Below are 19,008 nucleotides of genomic sequence, written 5' to 3'. Positions count from 1 at the left end.
TTTTCTCGTCCCTTCCCCTCAAGTCTAAGAGGCAGCCCCAGAGCCTGCTGCCTCCACCTGGACACAGTCCTCCCACCAGCTGTCCAGTGCCTGCTCACCCCACACTATTTCCAGGCATCAGAGGACAGCCCTCCCTCCAGTGCCCACAGATCTGGGGCCACGCAAACAGCTAGAGGAGTCCTTGCGGCCTGTGGAGTGCAGTTTGCAACCAGTCACTCCCACTGCTGCCCCCTGGACCCAGCCCACCACAGCCACTCCCAGTATCAGCAGCTCAACCAGACGCCCCAGGCCTTTGTGTCCACTGCAGGTCGGGAGAGAGCTGCTGAGCAGCAGGCCCCATGCCCAGGAGGACGTGCAGGCCAGGCTTCAGGACCTAAGTAGCAAGTGGGAAGAGTTGAGACGCAAGATGGCAGAGCGTGGGAAGCAGCTCCAGCAGGCTCGGCAGCAGGACCAGCTCCTGCGGCTGCTACAGGTGGGTCCAAGAGAGAGGAAGACCCAGGAGGGAGCCTGAGGCTGGGCTGAGTAGACAGGAGAGGGGGTGGGGAGAGGAGGAGTTGGGGCGCCCTGCTGATTCTGGAGCAGCCCTGGAAAGTCCTGCAGCCTTTGGAGGCCTCTAGCCTGTGGCCCATTGACCCCGGCTACCCACCGTTGGCCGATCCAGGACTGCTCCCTGTGTGCCCGGGCGTGCTCAACATGACTTGAGTCTCCCTGAGAGGCAGAAGTGAGAGAGGATGGGGACACTCATGAGGTTCTGGGAGAAGGATTGGGCACCGCAGGTTGGAGGTGGACAGTGGCGGGGACAGAGGTCCCAAAACGGTCCTTGGTGAATCTGGCATGCTGCTAGCCCTGCAGCCTTAGCATCCAAGAAGGGCCACTTGCCAGTCTGCACACGGGCAGCCTAAGGCAGCGCCCTGTATCCCTCCCCAGGAAGCCAAGGAGAAGATGGAGCGGCTAGAGGGGACCCTGCAGAGGGCAGAAATGGGGCAGGACCTGGGCTCCAGCCGGGGGCTGCAGAAACAGCACTGCCAGCTGGAGGCCGAGAGCCAGGCGCTGGCCAGCAGGATGGCTACCCTTGTCCCCGAGGCCCATCAGGTGGTCAGTTCCCAGGCCATCGTGGAGGAGACCGAAAAATACCTCCAGAGGTACTCAGCTGCTTGTCCCACCTCCACCCCACTGTGTGTAACTGCCACCATATGAATCTGAGGGCATTTCAGCCAGTGGCCCAGCAGGGCAGCACCTCAAGGCTCTGAGGTTGTCCGTGCCTCCTTCCCTTATGAGTGGAGTCACTTCTGAGGTAGGAGAGTCGGAGACCCCAGCCAGGCATCCTAAGCACCCCACAGTCTGAAGCCAGGGAGGTCATCCGGGTGGGAGTTTGGGCCCTGGGCCTTTCCAGCTGCCTCCCCATCTTCAGGTGATGTTCCCTGGTCCCTGCCTCTTCCTTTGTGGGCCCCTAACTGGGATGAGGAAAGCGCTGGCACTGGACCTCGCCTGTTCCCAGCCTTTCTGTCTCCTCTGTCCACCCAGGTTCAAGGCCCTGCAGGGACATCTGGCCACCCGGCGATGGCAGCTGCAGGCCTCGGTTGAGCTGTACCACTTCCACCACCTGAGCGACGCGGAGCTCACGTGGGTGGCAGAGCATATGCCTGTGCCCAGCCCCAGTTCTGCTAAGTACCCAGATGGTGCCCACCGCCTTCTCCACAAGCACGAGGTAATGGTCCCTCTTTCCTCCCAGGATCCCTGACAGCCTTTCCCAGAGCCTAGATGCCCTCCTCCATGACTCAGGGAGTCCTGATTTCCAAGTCTCTGCCCCCAGCCCTTCTCTGCCTGCAAGTCATCCTGGGCCCTGGAGCCGCATCCACGGCTCTGTTCTGGGCCCCCTGTGGCTGAGGAGTGCCCTGAGGCGGCAGCCCTTCCACTGTTCTGTGGCAGGAGCTCCAGGCGGAGGTGGGAGCCCACCAGGGACAAGTGCAACGGGTGCTGGGTTCCGGGCGACACCTCGCAGCCTCCGGGCACCCTCAGGCCCAGCACATCGTGGAGCGGTGCCAGGAGCTGGAAGGCCGCTGGGCGGATCTGGAGCAGGCGTGTGAGGCCCAGGCCCGGCACCTGCAGCAGGCTGCTGCCCTCCAGCAGGTATGATGCAGAGGCCACAGGGTCAGGTTGCTGCCGCTGCTAAGTCACTTCAGTCGTGTCCGACTCTGTGTGACCCCATAGACGGCAGCCCACCAGGCTCCCTCGTCCCTGGGATTCTCCAGGCAAGAACACTGGAGTGGGTTGCCATTTCCTTCTCCAGTGCATGAAAGTGAAAAGTGAAAGTGAAGTCGCTCAGTTGTGTCCGACTCCTAGCGACCCCATGGACTGCAGCCTACCAGGCTCCTCCGTCCATGGGATTTTCCGGCAAGAGTATTGGAGTGGGTTGCCATTGCCTTCTCCACACAGGGTCAGGGGAAATAGATAAAGTTGGGCAGCCTCTTCGGGTGAGGTCTGTGGGACCTGGAGCTCTCAGGGAGCTGGGTCAGTGGTGAGAACTCAGGGCCTAGAGCTGCCTGGTCTCCATGGGAACAGAAGCCTTTTTTCTGCCTGTGTGATGTCCCCAAGGGGTGATGGAGGGTCCATCTGGAAATGTCAAGGTGAGATGACTCCATTCTTGCCAGTGTTTCCTGGACACATCAGAGCTGGAGGACTGGGTGGAGGAGAAGTGGCCACTGGTGAGCAGCCAGGACTATGGTGGGGATGAGACAGCCACCGTCAGGCTCATTAAGAAGCACCAGGTAGAGTGTGCTGAGCTTCCCTGCTGTGGTCTGGACTGGTGTGATGACAGGCCATGAGGAAGGGGTCTATCACACGCCCAAAGGGCACATCCTGCTTCTCAGAGGCAGAGCCCTGCTCTTTTTTCCTGAAGACTGTTCAGCCCTTCCCCCCCCCCACCACCACCACTCCCCCCGCCCAAACCCTGCAGTGGCCCCTGTTCACCCCCAGTTGTCCCCCCTTTTCAGACACCACCCCTTTGAAGAGCCCACCCCCTTCTTGCATCTCCATAGTGGCTCACACTCCTGTGGCCTCAGGATTTCTCTGCCTTCTCTTCTAGCTTCTTTTCCTCCCCCTGGCACTTTCCTGCTCTCTTGGGGGTCACCTGTTCCAGCCATCCCCACATCTTCCACAGGCTTCTCCTTCCCACACTTTGAATATCACCCTTTGAGTTAACCATCCCTGAAACCTACCCCATCAGCATCCCCAATTAAAGTAAGAGAGGCCTGGAACACCCTCAATCCTTCCTGGAATCTGACTCTCAGAACCACATGTGAGCCCTGAATCCCGAGCAATCCTGGTTTCTGTTACCACTGAAGTGTCCACCTGTCTGGGCTTTTTGTCTACCTATCCCTAGTGGTCAGTGTTTGAGGGTCCTGTGACTGAGGGCTTTAGGGGGGCCACTTCTAAGGGGTGTGCCCATAGCCAAAGCCTCATGGAGCTTTCATGTCCTGGGCATCCTGGGCTGCTCACTTGACTCTATCTGTTTTCATACTGGGAGACTGGGACCCAGTACCTGCCTCCCGTGGCCTCTCTTCGTTGGCCCAGAGGACCCAGCGTTCACTGTCCTCCTAAATAGTGAGCCCTCTGCAGGCACAGATTGTTTTCACTTTCTTGGAGCAATAAGAACTCCCGTCACTATTGGGTAGATGAGTGATCGGTGTGTGAGTAAGCAGATGGGTCGGGGTGGGTGGATGGGTGAGTGGGTGGATAGGTGAGTGGAAGGAGGAACAGGATGGGTGTGTGATCAATGGGTTGAATGGTCAGGGGGGTGGGTAGATGGATAGATGAATAAATCACCCAGCCTGAGCCTTGTGTACTGGCAGGCCCTGCAACAGGAGCTGGCTCGTTATTGGAGCTCCGTGGAGGAGGTTGGCCGGAGAGCTCAAACCCTCACTGGCCCGGAGGCCCCTGCACAGCTGGGTGTGGTGCAGAAGAGGCTCCGGGAGCGGCTGCAGGCCCTGCAGGAGCTGGCGGCCACACGGTGAGGGCCGCTGTACCTCTCCCCAGGCTTAGGCGACCTGGCCACGGTTGTTTCCATACCTTAACTCTGATTGGAAGGAGCCCGTGACCCCAGGTCCACAGAGCTGACAGACAGCTCCTTGCTGTGTATTGCTCGCTTCCTTTCATAAATTCTTCAGTGAGTGCCTGCTGGGCAGGAACTTGGGCCGCCAGCTCCCCATTTCCTCCCCCTACCTACACCCTCACCTGCCCTACTCTGGCCTTCTTATGTTTACTTCTCCCCGAATCCCCAGCCTCAAGCTTAGGCAGGAAACATGAATAACCTCCTCCTTCAGGCCACCCACTTTGGCTGGGTCAGCTGTCCTCAGGTGTGTGGGCAACTAACTTCGGGGGAACCATGGGCTATCCCCACAGGGACCGGGAGCTGGAGGGGGCCCTGAAGCTGCACGAGTTCATGAGGGAGGCTGAGAACCTGCAGGGCTGGCTGGCTAGCCAGAAGCAAGTGGCCGCAGGAGGAGAGAGCCTTGGGGAGGACTATGAGAATGTCCTGGTGAGAAGAGGCTGGGGGCAGGGGCCGGCTGGGCTGTGTGTAGAAGGGGGGCCTGGGTTATGAGTCCTGGCTGAGGACAGGCCTTCTGAGTAGTGGGGGCAGGAGCTGCAGCCATCCAAACCCCCATCGCCCAGATGTCAGTGAGGGGCCTCGCTCCCCGGGCTGCTTGCTGTCTTGCCAGCTGGGGCCACCCTATCACCTCTTCCCCTCTTTCCTCAGTACCTCTGCACCAAGTTTGTCAAGTTTCAGCACAAAGTAGAGATGGGTGGCCAGCGGGTGGCAACCTGCCGGCAGCTGGCAGAGAACCTGCTAGAACAAGGGCACAGAGCAGCCCCCAGGGCCCATCAGATGCAGCAGGATCTGCAGTGAGTGCCAGGCGGACCCAGGACATGGGCTCGGGGAAGGGTGCTGGGCAGACGGGTCCCGGGGGACTTAGAGAGGCTGCATGTGCCCAGGGCCGCACTTGCTCTGTCTGCCCTGGTGGGGAGGCACTGCTTTCACGGATGCCAAGCCTGCCTGGGGGGCTGTGCCACGGGTGACTGTGGGCTGTGAAGGGAAGCGAGGAGGGGTGTGCTGGTCAGAGAGCCCTGCCCAGACCCCCAGGGGCACTTTTCCAAACCTTTGGCTCTCAGGACTTGGAGGGGCTATGGGAAGACTGCCTGGCTTCCCACGGGCTGGTTTGAATCCTCCTCCAACCTGTGAGATTTGAGGCAGGGTCGTCCCAGGTCATAACCCCTAGCCCGACCCAGCCCTAGGAGCTCAGGGAGAGTTTGCTGAGTACATCAGGAGTGCAAAAGACAAATTACAGTCTGATTGACTTATTGAGACTTGAAGGCACAAGACATAAGGAGTATCAAAGAGCTCAGAAATTAGTAAAGTGTTGAGTGTGACAACAGCAGAGGACTGAATTCAAAGCAAAGGCAGAAAGCGAGGCTCCTGGGCCATGACCAGACAGGAGGGAGGGTTTGGAAGGGGCGATGTGGGCCAGTCGTAGATAAAGTGCAGAGAGGAGGAGGGCTAACCAGCCTGGCAAGGGGTGAAATGAGGCACTAAATCAATGGCTGATCTGCTACCCATCTCCCGTGAGCAGGGCTGCCTGGTCGGAGCTGTGGGAGCTGACCCAGGCCCGAGGCCGCCTGCTCCGAGATGCCGAGACCACCCTCAAGGTTCACCAAGACATGTTGGAAGCCCTCACCCAGGTCCAGGTGTGAGCCAGCGATGGGGGGAGGTTTCTTTCTAGAAGTGGATCCTGCCTCAGCATCCCACCCCCCATTCCTGATCCCCTCGGCTGTCTCCTTTCCTCAGGAGAAAACCACCAGCCTCCCCTGTGACGTGGCCCAGGACCTGCGTGGGCTGGAGGCCCAGCTGAGGAGACATGAGGGGCTGGAACGTGAACTCATGGGCACTGAGCAGCAGGTGAGCCCAGGTCTGGGGCCTCTCCCCCTCGAGGCCCCTCAGGCCTGCCCATCTGCTCTGCAGCTTTCCCCCACTCTTGGAGCTGCCAGTCAGGCCCACTGGGCACCAAGGGCAGGCCCTTCAGCCTCTAGGACACGATCCTTCCCTCTTATCCCCACCCTGCCCCCAGCTGCAGGAGCTGCTAGAGACGGGAAGCGAGGTGCAGAGGCTGGGGCTCAGGCCGCAGGCCCACGCGGTACAGAAGAGGCAGCAGGCCCTGGTGCAGGCCTGGGAGACCCTGAAGCTGCGAGCAGAGCAGCGCCGGGCCCAGCTGGAGCGGGCATGGCTCCTGGCCCGCTTCCATGTGGCGGTGAGGGTTCTTCCTTCCCCAGGGCTTTGTGTGTGTGTATGTGTGTGTGATGCTGTGAGTGTGCATGCATTAATGAGGCCCTCCAGCTCTGGAGGCAAAACAGGTGTGAACACATGCTATTGTCCGCCTCAGCCTGTCAGAGGGCTTAGTACGGGGGTGCAACAGTTGACTCCTTAGTTTTGGGTTGACACCAGCTCGTGTGTGACAGTGCAGTCAGGACACAGCGTGCCAGCCAGAGCTCAGGAGGAAAAACAGTCCAGGAAAGCCCTTAACTAGAGACCCAAATGTCCTAGACAGTGACCTCTGGATCAGCCAGCGTCTCTTGTAACATCTGTGTTGCGCTTTCTGCTAGGAGCTGTGGGTGGGGAGAGGGGGTGATACAGAGCCTATGTAAGATGGAATCACTGCCATCAGGGAGCTTGTCTAGCTGGGAGACAAGCCTTGGGAGTCAGATTGACAGAGGGCTCTGGCCTTGGGCTGTCCCGGTACCTGGTAGACTGGGAGACTCAAACTGTAACACAGTAAAAAGGCTTGAGTTTAGAGACCTACCTCTGCCACTTTCTAGCAGCGTGGGCTTGAGCAAGGCACTGACCCCAGCTTGTTACCCCTGTGTGTGAGTGCCTGGAGGTTACAATCTCCTGCACGCTTGTTGTGCCATTTCCCCTGCTTCATCTGTGTACTGAGCTGTCAGGACTAGGATCTAAGGCCCCTCCAGCTCTAACTTGTGTTTGTACGCAAATCAACAGAAGACCGTTTATAAATACGAAACCAGAGATTCAGAGGACAAGGCAGGCAGTGAGATGTCAGGGGACAAGGGAGTCTCCACAAGGGAAGGAAGGCCTTGGCACTTGAACATAGAAGCTTGGAAGGGATGGAAGAAAGGAAAAGAACTTCTAAGCAAGAAGGGCAGCGAAAACCCAGGGTGGAGAGAAGTGCCAGGCAGGGCAGGGGGAGGCTGGCTTGGCCCTTGTGCAAATTTAGTGACCTGGGAGGATTGGGTTGGATGACAGCGGAGGATCCAGGTGACCACAGGCCTCACGAGCCTCATCTGAGGTCTGGCCCGGGACAGCTCAGGCCGCTCCCGTGCGTGTGTGAGTGGATCCAGGCGGGCTGTGGTTGTGTCTCAGAGCCCAGTTCTCTGCCGCCCAGCCCAGCTCTCCCTCCATCTCCCTGGGATCCAGGTACGGGACTACACCTCCTGGGCGGCCAGCGTGTGGCAGGAGCTGCAAGTGGAGGTGAGCTCCCAGGAGCCCGGGAGCGGCCCACTGGAGCTCAGCACCCACCAACAACTTCGGGCCGTGCTGGAGGCCCGGGAGGAGCGGTACCAGCAGGCCGCCCAGCTGGGCCAGCAGGCGCTTCTGGCTGCAGGGACATGCATCAAGGAGGTAGGCCCCCTTTCCTGGTGCCACCCCCCAGCCTCCCTGAACCAAGCCTGCACCTCATCCCTGTGGCCTACCCCACTCTGCCACACCAGTCGCTCCTCAGAGGCTTCCCCTGGGGACCCACGTCTGTCCCATGCAGGCAGCTCTCTGGAGTGGAGGCTCCCGTGTGCCCATCCTCAGGTCCGGGACGGGCTGCAAGACCTGCGGGACAAGCGGGAGCGGGTGTTCCAGGCCTGGGAGCAGAAGCAGGAGAGGCTCCAGGCCGTGGACCGGGAGCAGCTCTTCCTCAGGAAGTGTGGCCGCCTGGATGAGATCCTCAAGGCCCAGGAGGCAGGTGCCCTCACCCCGGAGCCTCCCTAGTTCCTCTTCGCTCCTCTCCCCGGCTCACTCTCTTGCTTCCTGGGACCCTGGCTCTTGCCCTGATGTGGAGCTCAGAGGCTGTGCCCTGCCTCAGCCCAGATGGCTAGAAATGGGGGTGGGGGCTGACTGTCTGGACCATCCCTGGTAGCCTCTCTGACTTCTCCATGGACTGAAGCAGGTCCTCCTGAAAACCGGTGCCCTGGGAAGCTCGGTTGAAGAGGTGGAGCAGTTGATCCACAAGCATGAGACCTTCCAGAAGGTGCTGGCTGCACAGGAGGAGAAGGTAATGGATTCAGGGAGTCAGAGGTGGGATGGGGGCAGCCTGGGAATTTGGAGAGTTCCAAGTGGGGGATGTGGGGGGCTTGGTGTGTACCCATAGTAACGCTGATGTACGGGGGTGGCCTGGGCGGCTAGGAGCCCCTGGTCAGAGCTGACTGAGCAGAGTGGGATGTGTGGCTCAGGAGCAGGGCCTGGGACAGGGTGGACCACACTGCGGGCACACAGGGCCCATGTGGCTCCGTATCACATGGTCACAGGGGAGCCAAGGGGGACAGTCTGGTGAAAGCCAGGGCTGGTTCTGGCTTGCTGGGAGGACCAGCCAGCCCTAGGCCATGCAGTGCGAGAGTGGGTCTTCCCTGTGGGCCAGCCTCTGAGTGGAAGAGCAGCAGGCTTTGCTCCCTGACCCCTGACCCTGCCCACAGGAGGCAGCTCTGTGTGAGCAAGTGAAGATGCTTGGGGGCCCCAGGGCACAGGACCTGCTTTGCATAGTGCTGGAGCGCCGGGCTCGGGTGAAGGAACTGGTGGAGAGTCGGCAACACGCCTTGCACACCTCCCTGCTGATGGCTGCCTTCGTCAGGGCCACCACCCAGGTCAGAGACCACCCCAGCCCAGTGCCATCCACTTGGGCCACATCTCCCAGTTCCAGATGATGTCCACCTTCGCAGATTGTTCAGGCCTCACCACAGCCCTGTGATGAGGACACTGAAGTTTGGAGAGTTAAATGGCTTTCTGAGAGGCCATGCTGGAGCCCAGACATTTGATTCGAAGACCCTGTGTGTGGAGACCCCACTGCTTCCTAAGCTTTCACAGACCCAGGGCAAAGAGAGGCGCTGCGAGGGAGCAGAGCGGTCCAGAGTCCTGGGGCCAGCGAGCCTCACCTCCAAAATGAGGTCCCACCCACGGTCCCTACCCAGCCCCTTCCTGTGGCTGGGGGACCAGCTGGGCCCAGACTGCTGGGTCTTATTTACCAGGCACTGCCCAGCCCTCCCCTCAGGCCAGCAGTCCACTGCCTGGGCACAGCTGAGGGCAAGCATGTGGGACATCTCTGTGGACCATCAGCATTGTGAGACTCATGTCCCCACCCCCACCAGGCCGAGGACTGGATCCAGGAGCAACTCCAGCAGCTGAAGGCGCCAGTCCCTCCTGGGGACCTGAAAGCTAAGTTGAGACACCTGCAGAAACACCAGGCCTTCGAGGCCGAGGTCCAGGCCCGGGAGGAGATGATAAGCTCTGTTGTCAAGGTAACAGTCAGTCCCTCAGCCCCCACCCTGCCCCACAGTGAGGACTCCAGGGTGGCCAAGGGGAAAGGTCTCAGGGGGAGCCTGTGATGGAGAAAAAGCAGGAGGAAGAGTGACAATCAGCATCTCCCCTCTCTCCCCAGGAGGGCGAGGCTCTCCTAGCACAGAGCCACCCTCTGGAGGGAGAGATCTCTCAGAGGCTGCGGGAGCTGCAGGAGCACTGGGAGAAGTTGAGGCAGGCAGTGGCTCTCCGGGGCAAGGACCTGGAGGACAAGCGGAACATCCTGGAGTTCCTGCAGAGAGCAGATGCTGCGGAGGCCTGGATCCAGGAGATGGTGAGACCCTGCTGGGCAGGGACAGAGCTGGCGGTGGGGCTATGGGGCTGGCAGATGGAGGAGGGGTCCCCGGCAAGAAGTTCCCCAAGTCACCACCTGCCCCGGCACTGCCCCTAGCAGCTGGGTGCCTGGGGGCTAGGTACCCCCAGGGCTGGGTGCTCAGAGTACAGCCTTCCCAACCCATGGCCCCCACAGGAGGTGATGGTGAATGTCAGCAACCTGGGCCAGGACCTTGAGCACTGCCAGCAGCTCCACAGGCAGCTCCGCAAGCTCCGAGGAGTCTGGGCCAGGGTAAGGTGCCCTGCATCAGGAAATAGTGACCAAGTGTGGGCTCTGGAGCCAGAGGTGGGCCTTCGTGTCAGCTCTGTGCTTAACGACCTGCGCTTGCTTAGGCAGGCTCCCTCAACTTGCCAAGTCTTAGTTTCTTCATCTTTAAAGTGGGGATACAGCTTCCCTCATAGGTAAGAGAGCACATATGAATGGTGATGGTTACAGGAGTCTATACATATGATAAAACTGCCTAGAGTGATTCTTTTCCACACATACACAGATGTGTGCAAGTAAAAACTGCTGAACTCTGAATAAAATCTGTAGTGTAGTTAACAGTTATACCAGTCAATGCCCTGATTTTCATATTGCACTGTAGTTGCATAAGCCGTTACCATCCGGGGAAGCCGGGGGAAGGGTACATGGGCCTTCATTATACACTGGTGCGAATTCTTGTGCACCTATGATTACTTCCAAAAAAAATTTTTTTAATGAATGCATGTATGGTTGGATATAATGGCTAATCAATAAACTGCAGTGGCTCAGAACCCTCATTCAACATCTCCTCACCAACCCCCTCATACCCACCACCAAGATCAGTTTCTCTTAGGTGGTGTAGAAATTAGCCAAGTGTATTCACAATCACGTATTAAGAGCCCAGACTTGCTAACCTCACCCCCTGAATGAAGTATATGACTTTGTAAAAGGCTTTAGTGCTTCAATCTAAGAGCCTTTACTAGTAGGATTTCACAGCCACTGCTATTCCAGAAGCTTTAGTAGAAAGAGTGCTAGATAGACTTAGGAGCTGGGCTTGAGTCCTGGCCCTGCCATAAATTCACCATGTTGGTCTCTGAGCTCTGCTTTGGCTTCTGTGAGAGAACCCCCCTTCCCTTCTCACCTCACATGAGACACCTCTTGGGAAGCGCTTTGGAAATGTAGACCAACGCAAGGAGCTTTTCCTGGGGCAGGACACCTGCAGCCCTCCCACTCTCGAGGATCCTCTCCCCTTGTGGCCATGAGCTCCACACAGTGGCATTCTCAGCCCGGTGACTCCCAGGGACAGGGACACCCTAACCTAAGGAGGCTGGTGCTCACTGTTTCATTCAGGCCCTTACTTGGCTTTTCTTATCCTGAGAAGATGCATTTTCACTTTAAAAGCTTCTGTTCACCAATGCATGCCTGCCCTCCGGCTCCCTCCTGGTCCCGGAGGGCTTCCCCTGGGCTCCCTGCCCCAGGAGTATCTTACTCAGGGCACCTGGCATGGGGTGGGATGACCACGCAGAGGAAGCAGCTACCACCAAACACACCATTCCTCAAGCTCTCTTGGGCCCAAGCAGACCCTCCAAGTAGAGACTGCAGCACAAAGAAGGGACTCAGAGCTGGTGCCATCAATGCCCGCATCCTATGCCCCCACAGGACACGGCGAATGATACCCACATCAGGAGCATCATTGACTTCTCACCGCAGCTCAATACCCAGGACACTGAGCAACTCAAGACCATCTGGCAGCGGCAACAGCAGCTCAACAACAGGCCAGTCCCAGAGCCAGAAGCAGTGGGGCTGGGCGAGGGGGCTGAGGGTCCACCCCAGACTCAGCCTTACACCCTCTCCCTCAGGTGGAACAGTTTCCATGGCAACCTGCTCAGATACCAGCAGCAGCTCGAAGCAGCCCTGGAGATACACGGGTTGTCCCAAAAGCTTGATGACATCACTCAGCAGGTCAGGGAGAAGGTAAGCAGTGGAGGAGCTGACACAGCCAAGGAACAGTGCCTCCCACCCCTGGCCCACCTCTCCTCTTCACCTGGGTACTTGGAGGCAGGTCCCACCAGGGGGCCATCAGTGGGTCTGCCAGGGGCTCTTAGAGTCAACTCTGGACCTAGAAGCCCCCATTTGCTTCCCGGAGGCTGGCCCTACATGCTTCCTTTCTCCCCCAGAAGCACTGTGAGTCCAGAGGCCAGAGCAACCTCTCCTCCCCATGTGTCTTCTGTAGTCCCTGAGCAAAGCCAGAACCCCTGGGAGGTTTGCTGGGCTTTGTGTCAGCCAACACATGGGAGATGCTGGCAGAGGCGAGAGAGTTGTACGCAGCCTGGGAAGCACCCTGTTAAGAAGGTGGTACCCTGTTCTGGGCATGCAGAGAGCTCTGTTCTTACTGCCCGTCTGGTTCCTACACAGCCAGGCTATTCCGTCTCGGTTCCCTGCAAAGGCATGAGGGTCAAGTGAGAGCGCGTGTGGAGGCTCCACACCATAGAGGTTCTTGCTGCTGGGGAACCTCCAGACCCAAGTGTCTTCTGGGAATCTTCCTCCTTCACAGCAGGAGGGACATCTGGTCAGGGCCAGCGGCCTGCTCCAGCCCATGCAAGGCACTGAGAAGGGAATCAGCCTGGCCACTTGCTTTCCACACAGAAACCCCGTGGCCAGCGACCCCTCTGCCATGAAGGAGGAGCTGGAGCAAAGGCTGACAGTAACGCCCCCCTTCCTCCCCAGGCCGCCCTGGTCCATGCCCTGGACTGTGGGAAAGATCTGGACAATCTGCAGAGGCTGAAGCAGAAACACAAGGAGCTGGAGCAGGAAATGGGCCTCCTCCAGGCCCAGGTGGAGGTGTGCAGCTGGGAAGTTGGGGAGTGAGCCCAGGCCCAGCGTACAGCATCCAAAGGACCTTGGGTACCCATGGGTGGGTGGTGGTGGGGAGCTGTCAGGACCTCAAGAGACAGCCAGGTCGTCTCAGTTGCAGGCTGGGCTCTCCTGAGCGCCCCCTGACTCCTGGTCCCAGCCCCTGACCCTGGCTTCCCACACAGCCACTAGAACGTGAAGCAGGTCGAGTCTGCCAGAGAAGCCCTGAGGTGGCCCACGGCCTCAGCCACCAGCAGCAGGAGATGATGGACAGCTGGCAGCAGCTCCAGAGCAGGATCCAGAAGTGGTACAAACCCCGGGTCTCTTTCCCTCACCACTCTCTCTGAGCCAGCCCCCGCAGCGTCTCAATCCCCAGCCTTCCCCTAAGAGTCTTTCTCTGTCGTTAATAACGATCGGTATCACCAGCCTATTAATTCCCAACCCCTGCGCCTTTCTTTGGCTGAAGGGATTCGGGGACAGAAGGCAGTGGCAGGCACAGGGGCAAAAGGGCTGGAGGCTCTGTGACTAGCTGATGAATCCTGTGGGCAGGAAGGAGTCGCTGGATGCCTTGCACGAAGCTCAGGAGCTGCAGGCAGTGCTTCGGGAACTGCTGGTCTGGGCCCAGAGGCTTCGAGCTCAGCTGGACTCCCGGAGAAGCCCTGGCAGCCTTGCAGAGGTCCAACGCATGTTGGAGGAACACCAGGAACTCAAAGTGAGCAGCCCAGACCTTGGGGCCTTTCCCGGATCTCATCTCCTCTCTGGCCTCCTCCCCCTTATTGTGACCACAATTTTGTCTTGGGTTCTTTCTGTGTCAGCTGCCTCTGCCTTTCCCCTTGTCCATCCTGCCCCCTCAGTTGTCTTCCCCACCTCTCCTCCTTCCCCTTGGCCCTCTTCCCTCCCACTCAGGGAGCCTCAGCCTCTGGGATCTGAGCCCAGTCCTCTTACAGGCCGAGCTGGACTCCCAAACAGACAGCATCAGCCTGGCCCGAAGCACTGGGCAGCGACTGCTTGCTGCAGGGCACCCATCCACCCCCAACATCCGCCAGGCCCTGGCTGGTTTTAATCAGGAGCTGAGCAGCCTGGAAGGGGCCTGGCATGAGCACCAGCTCCACCTGCAGCAGGCCCTGGAACTACAGGTAGGCAGCCTCCATCCCACCCCCACCACTGGTGCCTGTGCTAAACCCCACTGCCCCTGGTCAAAGCCAAAGCTAGAGAGGCTGTTGTGCCAGGGGCCTTCCCCACCACCCACCACTCATCTCACCCACTGCAAACCTTGTCTGCTGTGACCCCTTCTGTGGAGCCAGGCCCCGGCCCTGGTTTCCCACTGGGCCACCAACAGAGGCACTCTGCCTGCCGTGACTGGACCCTCTGCTCACTTTCTCCTGCCTTTTCCTTTCTCGACAGCGGGTTCTGAGCTCTGTGGAGCAGATGGAGAGTTGGCTCTGCAGCCTGGAAGCCTGCCCAGCCAGTGAGGGTCTGGGGGTAGGTGCCCAGCAGGAGTGAGGGAGGGTTTGCCAGAGCAGCATTAGGGATCAAACCAGCCAGTGCTGCCTGAGATTTCCAGTCCAAGGGCAGCTCCCAGCCCTCAAGCCCTGGAAATTCTAACACTTGACCCCTATCCCTCATACTTTTCCTGGTTGAGAATCTAAAGTCAGATATAGCCTGGAGGGATTGGGGGGATGTGTTTGATAGGAAAGCGGGTAGCTGGGGACTGGGAGGGGCAGGCCTGTAGACAGTATCGCCTCCCAGGACTCTTTGGCCAATGTGGAGACCCTGCTGTGGAAGCAGAGGGTGCGTGAGCAGGACCTGGAGGCTCAGGCGGAGAAGATGAGTGCGCTGGAAGCCACCACCCGCAGCCTGTTCCAGGGCGGACACCCCGAGGCCCAGGGTGCGCTGAGCCGGTGCCAGGCCATGCTCCTGAGGTACCTCTGGCTCAGGCTGAGGGGCTGTGGTTGGTGGGCTGGCACAGGCATCAGGTTCTTCCCCTGCCCTTCTCCCCTTAGCCTGGGCTCCCCTAGCCTTTACCAAGGGCTGAATTCAGATGCCAGGGCCCCATTGTCCCGACCCTGCGGTGTGTCAGCCTGTTATGGAATCAGACAGCACACGGTCAGTCCACTGAGATAAAGGTGACTTCTACAAAGAAGCACATGCTTGAGAAACTGAGAGAGAGACAACCTCATGAAGAGGCCATCCGGAGCACAGCAGTGAGCCAGACACTGCTGGGTTTCTGTGCAGCCCACTCTCGGTGGGTCTTGGGGCCCATTCCTTACTAGTCCCCTGTCTACAGTGAGGGGATAACAATACCTGCCTCTCAGGGTTGTGGTCAGGATGGAGAAGGGACCCTTGCTGTCCTGGCACAGTGCCTGGCACGCAGGCAGGTTGGCAGATTTCTTATGCCCGTTTAACTGAAGACCACTTGCCCGTTTAACTGAAGACTACTTGGCTATGAGTCTCCAATCTCTGCTTGTTTTCCTCATAAGAGCCTATGTGGTTCAGCAGCCTGTCCAGCCCCTCAGACTTTAGACCAAGGCAGATTTGGAAAAGGCTGGATCCCAGATCAGCAGGGGCCTCCATCCTTCCCAAAGAGCCCACTAGGGCCCACAGTGTTGTGGCTCCTGGGCTGGTGCCCTATCCTCTCCTCTCCCCTGCACATGGACCTCACCTGGGTACCCAAGGTCTTTGACTGACAGATGGAAAATATTGGTTTGCTGGTCTCTGTCAACACTCCCTCCCCCTAGTCCCCTTGGATGGTTCCTGGCAGGCCCAGCTGCACCCCCCGGGACAGTGCCACCCAAACCCCCTCCCTTTAAGTCTTCTGGCATCCTCTAGGGGGCTGTTTTCATTCCACCAAGACTTTCTGCATCTCTCCTATTCCCCTTACACCTTTTGGCAACCCCAGCAGGAAGAGACAAGGGTTCACATTCACACCAGCGTGGGGACTCTGTGTGTATGTCACCCTGGTGGGGTGACTTGGGGTATTAGAACTTCTTTTCCTATCTCTTTAATAGATCTCATTCCTAACTGCTATTTTTGTTCATATGGTAATAGACTTACTATATTGGTCCAGAGGTATACACATATATAAATCAGTATGTATATGTGTGTGTGTATATATATATCTATACACACACACACATACATGCACATACAATACCAAAAAATTCTTACTAATAGCAGTATATGATCAAAAAGTGGTTTAGACACTGAAATAGTTTGCGAGGCTGCCGTAACAAAATACCACAGACTAGTGGCCTAAACAGCAGAAATTTAGTTCTATTTCCAGAGGCCAGAAATCCAAGATTAAGATATTGGCAGCACTGGTTTCTCCTGAGGCCTTCCTTGTCATCACACACTCTGCACATGTCTGTGTCCTAATCTCCTCTTATAAGGACACCAGTCATATTGGGGCCCACACTAATGACCTTGTATAATTTAATTATTTCTTTAAAGGCCTTTCTTCAAAAATAGTCATATTCTGATGTACTGGGGATTAGGACTTCACCATAGGAGTCTGGAGGACACGATTCAGCTCATAACAGGCACTAATAAGGGGAAGTAGAGTGTGTCTAAATTATAAAGGAAACCCCAGATTCAGGGTAAATTGATACACAAGAAAGGCTGTCCTGGTATGGAAGCAACCTGAATGTCCATCAACAGATGAATGAATCAAGAAGATGTGGTACATATATACAGCAGAATATTACTCTGCCATAAAAATGAATGAAACTGGGTCATAAGATATTACTCGGCCATAAAAAGTAATAAAACTGGATGAACCTAGAGTCAGAGTGAAGTAAGTCAGAAAGAGAAAAACAAATATCGTGTATTAATGCATACTTATGAACCTATTTGCAGGGCAGGAATAGACACACAGAGAATAGCCTTGTGGACACGGGGAGGGAAGGGGAGGCTGGGACAAATTGAGAGAGTAGCGTTGACACATACGTATACTACGATGTGTAAAGCAGATAGCTAACGGGAAGCTTCCGTATAGCACAGGGAGCTCAGCTCAGTGCTCTGTGATGACCTAGCAGGGTGGGGCTGGGGAATGGGAAGGAGGCTCAGAGGGAGGGGATATATGCATACACATGTATACATACATACACATGCTGTATGCATGTATACATACAGCGTTCATGTACAGCAGAAACTAACACAACATTGTAAAGCTATTATCCTCCAATTTTAAAAAAGCAATTTTTAAAAAATGGGGAAAAGGGCTGTCTTGAACTGGAAGGGCACACTTGTGCGCGTGTGTGTGCATGCGTGCACATACACACGTGTCGCAGCTCCGGGTCCCAGCAAGCAGGCCTGAGATCCCTGAGACCCTCGTTCTGCAGGAAAGAGGCACTCCTGGAGCGAGCCAGGACCCGTTGCCGCCAGCTGGAGGAGCTCAGGCAACTGCAGTCTTTCCTGCAGGACTCCTGTGAGGTAGGCCATGGTGGGGAGCAGCTGTGATGGGGGGAAGGGGCTGCCCCAGGGGAAAGCCACACTTCTTCAGGGCAGCCCAGGGGTTAGAGAGAAGGAGAGCCCTAAGCAGCAGAGTCTCGTCCTCCCTGTGCGCCCAGATGGCCGCCTGGCTGAGAGAGAAGAACCTGGTGGCCCTGGAAGAGGGCTGGTGGGACCCAGTGGAGCTGCAGGCCCAGTTGCGGCAACAACAGAATCTCCAGGCGGAACTGGACCCCCGTGCACACCGCCAGCAGAGGCTGCAGATGGTGAGGCCCTGGGCGCCGGCTACAGGCCAGAGAAGGAGCTGGCCCCACAGAGCCCTGGCAGCTGGCCCTGAGTCACAGCTGGGTGGCCAGCCTTTGATACACTGTATACAGATGCCATGCAAGGCACCAAGGGGTAGTGAGACACAGTGGCTTACCTGGGGCCCCCCTCTCCAAAAATATTGCCTTTTCAAGAATTTTAAGGGTAGTGTTTTGGCGTGATAGTTTTAAAAACTCTTGGAAAGATGTCAGAGGACAGAGAGTCAGGGCACAGCCAGCAGTCCTATGGGTATAGGAGTCGAAGCGTAGCACCTTTTAAATTTACCCTCTTCCACCTACAAAGGGCATGCCCTGATCCCAGACTGCCTCCCTCTGATATAAAGTGCCCTACCAAGTATCTGAAATGTTTGATCCCATTTAAACAAAATACCCATGATTATCACCATTATATGGATAAGGAAAATGTGCTCAGAGAGGTTAAGGAATTTGCCTGAGATCACACAGCTAGCATGCAGACTCTGAAGCAGTGGGATGGTGGCTGAAGGCAATCCCAATGCCCTGAGACCAGCAGTCCTGAGTCCACGAGGCATGTTCTATGTTGCGGCTGTAGGAGGGGCAGAGGCTGCTGCAGGATGGCCACTCGGCCTCAGAGACCATCCAGGAGCGGCTACAGGAGCTGAGAAAGCTCTGGGAAGAGCTGCAGGCCCAGTGCCAGAGGAGGGCAGCCAAGCTACAGGAGGCCCGTGAGGTGAGGCTGTGTGGTGGAGCGGGCTGGGTACAGCTCTCGGCCTCTCCTCCTCACACTCTCATTCTGCCCCAGGCCCTGCGTCTGCGACAGAGCGTGGAGGAACTGGAGAGCTGGCTGGAGCCTGTGGAGCTCGAGCTGAGAGTCCCCATCGGGGGCCCGGACCAGCCTGGGCTGGATGAGCTCCTGGGGGCTCAGGGGGAGCTGGAGGCAGCAGTGGACAGGCAGGTCGGGCGGGCACAGGCCCTGCTGGGCCAGGCCCAGGCCCAGGCCTGTGTCCAGGAAAGCCACTGCCTGGCCCGAGATGTGGAAGAGCAGGCCCAGCGGCTGCTTCAGAGGTAACCCCTGCCCCTCCTCCCTGTCCCCCAGCTCAGCTCCTCAGGGCCTGCCCAGCCCATGGCGAGGGACACAAAGCGGGTGAGCAGTGTGTGGGTCACAGTCTGGCCCCCGATCCTGACAACCAGCATCCCGCCTGCCGCGGGTCCACCCTCCACCGCTGCAGGTTCGAGAGCCTGCGGGTGCCCCTGCGGGAGCGCAGGACAGCCCTGGAGGCCCGGAGCCTGCTGCTGCAGTTCTTCAGGGATGCCGACGAGGAGATGGCCTGGGTGCAGCAGAAGCTGCTCCTGGTAGCTGCCCGGGACTGTGGCCAGAGCCCGAGTGCCCTGAGGCGCCTGCAGGAGAAGCACCAGGTGTGGGCCTAGCAGGGCAGGCGGGTCTGTCCACAGTCACCTCTGGTTCTGGGAGCTTCTGCCTCCGGGAGGTTCTGGGGGTCCTAGGA

At 57.9% G+C, this 19,008-nt stretch overlaps 1 protein-coding gene across 1 annotated transcript in view; it reads left to right on the top strand.

The window, feature by feature from the left end:
* The window catches only part of SPTBN5 (spectrin beta, non-erythrocytic 5), a 49,548-nt gene that overhangs the window by 22,544 nt on the left and 7,996 nt on the right, over positions 1-19,008 (top strand). The window contains exons 24-54 of the mRNA XM_043471553.1: positions 308-472; positions 928-1,142; positions 1,525-1,708; positions 1,930-2,130; positions 2,652-2,768; positions 3,852-4,009; positions 4,402-4,537; positions 4,757-4,902; positions 5,628-5,742; positions 5,843-5,953; positions 6,123-6,302; positions 7,484-7,687; positions 7,865-8,014; positions 8,223-8,327; positions 8,746-8,913; positions 9,415-9,564; positions 9,705-9,896; positions 10,092-10,187; positions 11,580-11,695; positions 11,780-11,894; positions 12,648-12,761; positions 12,959-13,080; positions 13,323-13,485; positions 13,721-13,909; positions 14,178-14,255; positions 14,523-14,695; positions 17,114-17,204; positions 17,342-17,488; positions 18,096-18,233; positions 18,306-18,568; positions 18,733-18,919. Coding sequence (XP_043327488.1) covers positions 308-472; positions 928-1,142; positions 1,525-1,708; positions 1,930-2,130; positions 2,652-2,768; positions 3,852-4,009; positions 4,402-4,537; positions 4,757-4,902; positions 5,628-5,742; positions 5,843-5,953; positions 6,123-6,302; positions 7,484-7,687; positions 7,865-8,014; positions 8,223-8,327; positions 8,746-8,913; positions 9,415-9,564; positions 9,705-9,896; positions 10,092-10,187; positions 11,580-11,695; positions 11,780-11,894; positions 12,648-12,761; positions 12,959-13,080; positions 13,323-13,485; positions 13,721-13,909; positions 14,178-14,255; positions 14,523-14,695; positions 17,114-17,204; positions 17,342-17,488; positions 18,096-18,233; positions 18,306-18,568; positions 18,733-18,919 — 4,689 coding nt within the window. The remainder of the gene's footprint in view (positions 1-307; positions 473-927; positions 1,143-1,524; positions 1,709-1,929; positions 2,131-2,651; positions 2,769-3,851; positions 4,010-4,401; positions 4,538-4,756; positions 4,903-5,627; positions 5,743-5,842; positions 5,954-6,122; positions 6,303-7,483; positions 7,688-7,864; positions 8,015-8,222; positions 8,328-8,745; positions 8,914-9,414; positions 9,565-9,704; positions 9,897-10,091; positions 10,188-11,579; positions 11,696-11,779; positions 11,895-12,647; positions 12,762-12,958; positions 13,081-13,322; positions 13,486-13,720; positions 13,910-14,177; positions 14,256-14,522; positions 14,696-17,113; positions 17,205-17,341; positions 17,489-18,095; positions 18,234-18,305; positions 18,569-18,732; positions 18,920-19,008) is intronic.

This window comes from Cervus canadensis, chromosome 6 (genome assembly GCF_019320065.1).
Source record: "Cervus canadensis isolate Bull #8, Minnesota chromosome 6, ASM1932006v1, whole genome shotgun sequence".
Taxonomy (NCBI): domain Eukaryota; kingdom Metazoa; phylum Chordata; class Mammalia; order Artiodactyla; family Cervidae; genus Cervus; species Cervus canadensis.
The sequence above is the reverse complement of the archived record's forward strand: the minus strand, read 5'-3'. Positions and strand labels throughout refer to the sequence as shown.